At 28.7% G+C, this 9826-nt stretch overlaps 1 protein-coding gene across 2 annotated transcripts; it reads left to right on the forward strand.

Moving 5' to 3' along the window:
* The first annotated feature begins 6001 nt into the window (after positions 1 to 6001).
* LOC115716881 (WAT1-related protein At5g64700) lies at positions 6002 to 9564 on the forward strand. Of its 2 annotated transcripts, none has more exons than XM_030645795.2 (7): positions 6002 to 6467; positions 6561 to 6626; positions 7822 to 7938; positions 8016 to 8268; positions 8371 to 8529; positions 8961 to 9112; positions 9200 to 9564. In XM_030645795.2, exons 1-7 carry the CDS (start codon positions 6274 to 6276, stop codon positions 9372 to 9374), a joined length of 1116 nt encoding a protein of 371 aa, XP_030501655.2. In that variant the 5' UTR covers positions 6002 to 6273; the 3' UTR covers positions 9375 to 9564. The 2 variants fall into 2 exon arrangements, with proteins under 2 accessions (XP_030501655.2, XP_060963596.1); XM_061107613.1 differs by having other exon boundaries at positions 8961 to 9090; positions 9200 to 9310.
* Positions 9565 to 9826: the final 262 nt, after the last annotated feature.

Here is a 9826-nt window from a genome sequence, read left to right on the forward strand (position 1 = left end):
AAAAATTTCAGTATGTGGTGTAAAAATCCCTTAAATGATTGTGATATTAAGTGATGTATTACTTGGTTTTGGGATAAGTTAAGGAATACATTCTTTTTGTATCCATTAATCAAAAATACCATCATATCATATTTCATTAAAATGTACTCACTTTTGTGAGTGAGTTGCTCAATGTACCCTCACATTCTACTTAAGTTTAGTACATAATTTACATTAATTTAAGGGGTATAATAGGGACATCATGTATAAAAATGGATATAAAATGTAATTTAGTCTTAGTAAAGTGGGGTGTCCCATGATTGAATGGGTTGCTTCCAGGGACGGAGGGACTTTAGCCTATATGTAGGCTTAAGCCCTCACTCAAATATATACATCAAATTTTTTACATATAGATATATACATATATTAATTCACTTCACTCAATTTATTAAAGCCCAATTCACAAAAGCCCTCACTCAATATCTTAATCATTATTCATGAGTCTACCCTCATTCTAATCAAACCCATTTTAAAAGTAGCCCAATACAAATAATAAAAAAAATAACACTTTTTTAAAAAATAAAATAATACTATTGACAATGTTTTATTTTATTTTGTTGAAGATGAAAATTTGAAATGATACATTTATCATTTATTTTTATTAGTTTTGACTTAATATTTATTCAAGCCCTCATTCAGCCAAATTTCTGACTTCGTCACTGGTTGCGTCCATAATTTTCTGCTCATGAATAATAATGCAACACGTATTTGGCTTGTTCTCCACTTTTCCAAAGTAGCTGACGCAAAGGCTCATGATCCATATCTCCTTCAGAATTTTTCGCCGTTTCTCGACTACTCACGGTACAAGTTGGCACTATAATGAGTCAAATACAATGGAAAGGACATCAAATTTTAGTTTATTTTTCTCTCTTATTACTATTTTATTTATACTTATTTTAGTGACAAAAATAAGTGTATTAAAATAGTAATATTGGTGAGGTTAGAGTGTAGCTATTGTACTTTCTATTCTTAATATTGATATTGATTCTTTTGTACTTCATTTCCATATCTCATTTATTAAATTATTTTTTATTTTCTAATTTTTCTTCTAAATTTAATAGTATATTTTACATAAGTGTTGGGTTTTGTGCCCTAAATAAAACCCATTTCAATATAATCAAATTTATTAGTTAATAAAGATCAGAAATAACATTTTTATGTTGCATGGTTCACATGATTTATTTTATGATTATATATATAATGTATGAATTCTATTTAAGTCCAGAACATATGAATTTGTTAATGATTATAGTGTTGTCAACATAGTGGAATATAATCTTAATTATATGTTCGAAAGTTTATTCCCTGATTTGTCAGAACACTGGATTTAGACTGGCATGGTATAATCAGCGATAGGTATTCTTACACCTTGGATAAGTGTTATGTCCTTTCCAGGGCATTGGCAAAGTTTACCAGTATCAGATGTATGGAGTATACATCGGAAGGGACCGATATTGAACTTTGATTAGATTTGTTAAAATTTACCGTAATGTCTATTCAATTCAATATCACCTGTTGATCCTAGATCAAATGATCTTAATCCTGATATGTTTAGGTTCGTTCTCAAGAGTATTATACATGTTTTTTGATTTGTTAGTTAAACCTATTTTTGGGTCAGGGTGATACGTACATTTTGGGAATATGATAGTGCAATTGAGTGGGAGCGCTAACATAAATATGAAATCTATAGCTTCTATCTCACAAATAGAAAGTAAAGGATGATTTCCTTCGAGTTTGACCAAACGAAAATAAATGGTATAATATTCTTGTGTTTTGTTAAAAAAGCAATCTACATAAATAAGCATCTTCCAAAATTTAACGATGACCTTATAAGTAACTCTCACTAATTGTGTAAGTTATTTCACGATATATATTACTTTTTTTTTTAATTTTTATTATACATACGATTAATTTTTTGAGCCCCCAGAATTTATAGTGCTTTGAAACTACGCACCACCCTATAGAGGATTGCTTTTCCAAGTATGATTTTCATTTTTATTTTCTATGAACTTAGAGCATTTCTAATGATAAAAATTTAGAGGATGCTTGATGAGGTAGATATATTAGGTGGCAAACTATTGAGATGCTATACTATTGAAGAAAGATACATGTCATTCTAAAAATTTGTATGGATGCTATATAGTATCATTGATGCTATTCATTTTTTTAATAAAAAATTAATACTAAAAAGTTCTTGTTGCTAAAAAATAAGGATATATATTAAATAATAACATGTGAAATTATAATTATAGTATTTTTGAAGAGTGTTATATCATTGGAGTGTTTTTAGAAGTAAGAGTGTCAAAAATAATGTAGAAGAAGATAAAATAAAATATTGTATTTTTAGATGATGTAGAAATTTTTAACATTCTTAAGGGATGCTACCATTAGAGATGCTCTTATTTCATATATTATATTACAGAGATGGTGAAATAAGGTTCCAATTAGAGATGCACGTGGGGCAGAAAATTGGCGGGGAGTGCTCCCTTGTCTCCATCTCCATTAAGAATTTTAATTCCTATCCCGCTTATTTCTCATCGGGGATGCAGGGGATAGGGCAGAGAATCCCATAATAGGAGCGGGGATGGGGTGGAGAATCCCCTAATAAGAAAATAAAGTATAATAAATATTTAAATATATTAAATTAAACTACATAAAAATTAAAATATTACACATTAATTATTATTCAAAAAATAACTTAAAAATCATAAAAAGATACTAATATACTTAAAAAAATGCAAACATAAACTATAAGTTATAAAATATAAAATATTAATAAAAATATAAAATAAAATATTAAACGAGTCCTCGTCAGGACGGGAAGTGTAATCCTCGTTCCCGCCCCGTTTAACATCGTGGACAAGAAACAATCCTCGTCCCCGCCCTGTTCCTTATCTATACGAGAAATTCCCACCTCATTAGAGGCGGGTCCCCATGGGTCTATTCCCATGAGAAAATGTACATCTCTTGTTCTAATTTATTTTTTATTTAAAAATTAAAAACTATAATTAAATCTTTACATTAATTCTCCCCAAAACAAAAATCATATAAAATTTAGAAAAAGCAATGCAAAAAGAGTTCTTAATTCATACCCTAAATTGGAATCCATCTTTAAAAGGTAATTAATTAATCTAATAAATATAAAATTGAACTAAAAACAATTAAAAATTATTTAAGTAAAAAAAAAAAAAACTAAAATTCACCCTAATAAACTTTATCATATCGTAAACTAGGATCCATCTTTATATGGTAATTAATCCTAATCAATAATTATAAAACTTTGAGCAAAAAATAGATAGCAAAGCTATTATTTTAGCAAACTAAAAAATAAGATTAAATATTAAATATATATTACCAAATAATATGTATATATTTTATCTCGGGTAATTAGCGGCATAAGTACCCAAAGTTTTAAGGTTTTTAAGTGGCATAAACTCCATGTTTATTTTTAGCGGCATAAGTACCCAATGTTTGTAAAACTGTAAATTTCCTCAAGTTTTATCAGTACAGACTCTGTTTTGAATATATTAAAAGAACATTTCGAACTAACTGATACTACATGTTTATGTCTAGACTTTTTTTTTTTTTTATGCAAGTTTATGTCTAGACCTAATGATCAAGAATCTGAACCTTATATGTGGCCTATTTAAGAAAATAATAGAGCTTGTACTGACAAAATTAGAGAAAATTTACAGTTTTATAAACATTGGGTACTTATAACGCTAAAAATAAACATTGGGATTATGCCACTTACAAACTTAAAACTTTGGGTACTTATGCCACTATTTACCATTTTATCTCTCTGTAACCGATTATAATTATAAAACATAATAGTGAATCAGAAAATTATTCATAAATGACAATAATATATCTATATATATACATATCTACCCTATCATTAGGGATGCACACGAGGCGGGGAATTAGCGGGGAGTGCTCTCTCCGTCCCCATCCCCGTTAAGGATTTTAATCTCCATCCCCGTTCCATCCCCACTTATTCCTCATCGGGGACGGGGCAGGGAATTCCCTAATGGGGCGGGGACGGGCGGGGAATCCCCTATTGTAAAATAAAATTTATTTTAAAATTAAATGTATAAAATTATTAAATTACATAAAAGATAAAATATTACATATTATTTACTATTCAATATAATAATTATTATACAAAAACACAACTTCAAAAATTGTAAAAATAATATTAATATACTAGAAAAAATACAAACGCATTTATAAAATATAAAATATTAATAAATTAAACGGGTCCCCGTCAGGGCGGGGAGTGTCATCCCCGTCCCCGTCCCGTTTAACATTCGGGGATAAAATTTAATCCCCGTCCCCACCCCATTTCCCGTTTAGACGGGAAATCCCCGCCCCATTAAGGGCGGGTCCCCGCGGGGCACCATCCCCATAGGGAAAATGTGCATCCCTACGTATCATATCTTACATATAATACCAATGTATTTCTATAACTATATTCTGTTTTTTTTTTTATCTATATTGAGTAATGAGATAAACTTATTTTAGGTAAAAAACAAAGGTTATTTTTATTTAAAAAGATATTTCTATCCTATTATGCTCTACAGCTAATAGCAATAAATTTCTAGTAAAACTCCTCCTAAATCCTAATTGCAAATTAAATATTCCTATCTCTTACCTTATTAAGCAAAAATCAAAATACTTAACAATTGATTGAAATGTGAAAACCCCCAAGTGCATTAATATTATATATATATATATATATATGCTATTATACCAAAAAAATCTTTAATTCTCATCAAAGCAAAATCCAAACCTTAAACATTCCTATTGAGGCATTGTACAAGCTGGATTATATGTGTACTTACCTAAAAACTTAGCTTTTATTTATTTGTTTATTGCAATAGAATAACTTACCTCTTTTTTATAGAAGGTGTTTTTTTTTGATAATTTTTTATAGAAGGTGTTTGTTGAGGAATATTGACAGCATTGAATCTACTCAAGTATTTAAAGGTCTTTTTTGAACACCAAAATTATAAATTATAGTAAATACACACAAAAATTATAGTGGTTCAATTCTCTTTTAAACGAAGTGAGTTCAACTACTTATAGAATAGTAGTAGGTGAATGTTACAAAAGTTCGATCATTATAATAGACCGTTACACATAATAATTAACTACAATAGTTATAAATTAAATGTAACGTCTGCTTTAATGGTGTTTTAATACTTCATCGTTTGGTGTGTGTGTTCACACCTTTTTCGTTAATACAATACTAGTTTTATTTGATTACAATAGTCACACGACGTCATTCTCGCGGGGAAGGGTAAATTTATCCGATCAACAATGTCAAAATATGATGACAAGGTAACACTTTTGTTTTTTTTTTTTTCTTTTCTTTTTTGATACCCAAACACTTTTGTGTTGTTAATTATACAATGCTTTGGCTTTTAGCCTTCCAATTAATTCTTTTGCCACCCATCAACATGACTCATGAGAAGAATTTTTTGCCATTAAAATTTAAAATCTCCTCACTTTATTGTTTTTATTTTTTTATAAAGAACTTGTCGACAATTAAAAGTTGGAAACTTTAGTATCAAAAATAAAATAAAATAAAAAATAAAAAAAAACCAATATTATTAATTAAAAAACATGAAACAATTGACCAAAACCACATTTGAATCTTAATAATATGATTAATAACATAGTTAATATTCTCCGAATTTAAAGTTAAAAACAAATAAATAAATAATAATAATAATAAAATGCACCTGGTTTATAGCTATAACATTGGAATAGATAGATTAAATGGTCAAAGTATAAAAAAGAAAAAACACAACGTGCCCCTAAAAAAGCTCTCTAAAGGTTAAAAATATTAAAATTTGGTTCAAGCCAAATCAAATGGTATCAAAATCAACGGTTGAGATTAATTCTCAACAAATCTATGGGTCCCAAATAAAGGGTTAGTACTTTAGTAGAAGAAGAAGAAGAACTAGATAGTAGTGAGACTAGTGAGAATAGTGCCTATGAAATTGCCATTCTTAACAACTATATACATAACATTATCTATATTTGTATACATATAAAAAAGTGTTATAATAGCTTATCTCTCTCTCTTCTCATTCTATATAGCCATTTTTCATTCTCAACTTTGTTTGACTTATCATCACACTCTTCTACACCCAACCACTAACCAACCCTCTTCTTCTTCTTCTTATTATTATTATCATTACTAAGAAGAAGAGGGAGTAATTGAAAATGGGGTTGGGAAAGAAATGGTTTTTATGGTCACAAGTGGTGATTGGAATGTTATTGGTTCAAGCATTCGCAACTGGTATGCAAATTCTATCGAGAATCATTCTTGTTGAAGGAACTTTTGTGTTTGCTTTGATGACATATCGTCATTTGGTTGCTGCTCTTTGTGTTGCTCCTTTGGCTTTCTATTTCGAAAGGTTCTTCCTTTGACTTCTTACTTCTTTCTTCTTTCTTCTTTTTATATATGTTTTCATCTATATATATATGTATATATATGTGTGTTGTTGCAGAGTTAGTGAAGTGAACAAGTGTAATAAGAATGTTTGGTTTTGGCTATTCTGCAATGCCTTAGCAGGGTAAGCCAATTTCATACCATTTTTCATATGATGATCATTTGATTTATTTCTCAATTGTTCTTGTTTGATCAAATCAATTCAAAATGGAATCTTTGATTCTGGTTTTTCACTAGTTTTGATTATAAAAATTATAATAATATGCAGACACAAACACAACACATGTTAGCTGCAAAAATATTGAGAATTGTTTCCACTTTTTCATAGATAAATACGTGTAAAAAAGTCACCTTTTTATATATATATATATATTTATATATTTGTATTTAAAGCCTATTTCCCACCTTCTCTTTGATTTAATTTTTAATGACCCTTTTCAATGCAATTCAGAAAAGCAATTAATATCATATAATTAATGTGTTCATCACATTGAATTGGTTCTTCAAAAAGCAATGATATCAATCTCATTATATATATATATACACACAAATTGTATTATGTGTTGTGACTAGATAAACAGACCATATTATGTATGCATTGCAGAGCAAAATGGTTTTCAATTCTATCCAATGTGCTGTGTTTATTATTAATTATATAATTCTTTGTCATATATATGTATATATATATATATGTACCCTTTATTCTGAAAAGATGGCATATATAATTAATGATGTAAAACCACACATATATAAAGATTACAGCTTTATGTAAATGTACTGAAATTCTAGTACTCATGATCAAAAGTAATTTTGGATTTTATTCTATATTGAATTTTATTTATTTATTTCTTCTTAAAATGAACATGGGTGTCAATCAAATACTTTAAATTCATTGAATTATAATTATTATTTCTCTTTTATTGGAAAAAAGGAATCAATTTGTAATGACTACAAACATTTTTGAAGCTGTTGTTAGGCCAAAAGTGCTTTTTAAATTAAGGGTGTTCCTTGTCTTCAAATCAATTAAAAATCTTTCATCCAACATATTTATCATATTGGATCCTATGATAATAAAAATATACATGTATATATATATATATAACTGACACATATTGAGAAAAAAATAATATATACTTATATTCTTGTGGTCTGGTCCACCAGATTGGGGACTACATCATTCAGCTTCACTTTTAAGATTACTTGATGAAAATGAAATGGCCAACTCAATGCTCTTTTTTGTCACTTTCAGATTTTTATTTGCTTTTCATGACTTAAATTGAATAATATATATATATATATATATATATATGTATATGCAGGGTAACATGTGCTATGGGATTGTTCTATTATGGGCTAAGAGATACAACAGCTACTTATGCAACAAATTTCCTCAATTTAATTCCTATTGTCACATTTGTCTTATCAATCCTACTCAAGTAAGATATTTACATAAATATGTGTATATATGTGTATGATATATGTGTAATTAATTAAGAATTTTGTTTTGGTGTAGATTAGAGAGGTTGAATCTAGATACAAAAGGAGGTAAAGTGAAATGTATAGGGGCATTGATGTGTGTAGGTGGAGCTCTTACAACTAGTCTTTACAAAGGAAAAGCTTACTACATTATAAGTCATCATCATCATCATGACCATACTACAAATCACTCTCATATCATTCCTAACACAACTCATACAAATTGGCCACTTGGCACTCTCATGTTGGTTGGAAGTTGTTTCTGTTATTCTACATGGTTCCTTATACAAGTATGTACCTTTATTATATATAGATTTATTTATGTCTTTTGGTTAAGAGGATAGTTACTTATTTGACTTCTAATTTATGTTTTTATGTGTTATAAAATACAGGTTAAGTTGAAGCAAATATTTCCATATAAGTATTGGTCAACAATGTTGACATGTCTTATTGGAGCTCTGCAATCTGCTATTGTTGGTTTATGTCTAGATAGAAGTGTAGCTTCATGGAGACTAGGCTGGAATTTACAACTCATCACTATAATTTACTCAGTAAGCTATATAATTATATATATTTTTTTTTGGTAAGTTTGTCCTTAGGGTGGAGCGTACGAATCTTAGGGTAAAATTCTAAATAAGGCCTTTTTAGGCCCATTCTTAGAGTGGGGTGGACGAGACCTAGGCCCAATATATTTTAAGGGACTTACTTATTGACTTGTTATAAGTCAACTCCATCAATTATGTTAATTATAATTTATGATACAATTAAATATAAATATATTATCCTTTTTTATGTTTACATCATACACAATCTTTTTATTTTTAGGCCCTCGAAATTCTGAGGGCTTGGGGCATAGTCTGACTTATCTTAAAGACGGGTATGAAACGACTAATTTCAAATTTTGCTTAGAACTCGTCTGCGTCACCCTAAAGAAAGGATTGAAAAAGCCTTATTAACATTATTATATAATCTAATTTTATAGGGATCACTTGCTACAGCCGCGACATTTTGCCTGTTGACATGGGCAATCTCAATTAAAGGGGCCACTTATCCCTCAATGTTCAACCCGCTCACACTCATTTTCGTATCTTTATCTGAGGCAATCATACTAGGTGTGGCCATAACAACGGGAACGTAAGTATTTATCAAATATTTTTATATACATAACACATTTTTTTATACATACCCAATTAAACACTAAGTGTGTATACATATTTGCAGTTTGATTGGGATGGTGTTAATCATATTTGGATTGTATTCATTCTTGTGGGGCAATAGAAAAGAGACCAAAAGCTTAGTTCATGATGAGAACAGCTTAGAAGGAGAAGGAGCAATAAAGATTACAATGAGTGCTTCTGATCACATTCCAACAATGCCAACTACTCCAAAACAATGATATAACAAAAATAGACATAAAGCTAAAGCTAAAATTTATCAATGTTGACCCTAAAAAAAAATATTTATGTTGATAAAAGCTTACTCTCTTACTTATTATCTAATTGGGTTTCAAGTTTTTATTACATATTCCAAGCTAACCTTGTTAGTGTTTAAATATTAATTCTAAGTAGAGTTAGCTTTTTTTTTTTTTTTTTTTGTGTATGTGTATTTTTTTTTTTTTTGAGTATTTCATATCTCTAGCCAGCTATCTAGTATAAAAAAAAGGTAGAAATGTAATTTAATATCAAATTTTATATATTTTAATAAGAAATATTATTATTTTAAAAATGATAAAATAGTAATTTTAATATTTATTTTATTTTTTATTCTTTCAGTTCTGCTCATAATATCAAACAATACGAAAGAGAGCAACTATCCTATTCATTATTTTTACTTCCTATCCTTTTAAAA

The sequence above is a fragment of the Cannabis sativa genome, unplaced genomic scaffold (genome assembly GCF_029168945.1).
Source record: "Cannabis sativa cultivar Pink pepper isolate KNU-18-1 unplaced genomic scaffold, ASM2916894v1 Contig2, whole genome shotgun sequence".
Classification (NCBI taxonomy): domain Eukaryota; kingdom Viridiplantae; phylum Streptophyta; class Magnoliopsida; order Rosales; family Cannabaceae; genus Cannabis; species Cannabis sativa.

What these genes read in the sequence shown, in the direction of transcription:
- LOC115716881 (XM_030645795.2), top strand. Translation starts at nt 6,274, where the DNA reads ATGGGGTTGGGAAAGAAATGGTTTTTATGGTCACAAGTGGTGATTGGA. An exon ending in TTGGCTTTCTATTTCGAAAG is followed by an intron (nt 6,468 to 6,560) that starts GTTCTTCCTTTG and finishes GTGTTGTTGCAG; the next exon opens with AGTTAGTGAAGTGAACAAGT. An exon ending in TTCTGCAATGCCTTAGCAGG is followed by an intron (nt 6,627 to 7,821) that starts GTAAGCCAATTT and finishes ATGTATATGCAG; the next exon opens with GGTAACATGTGCTATGGGAT.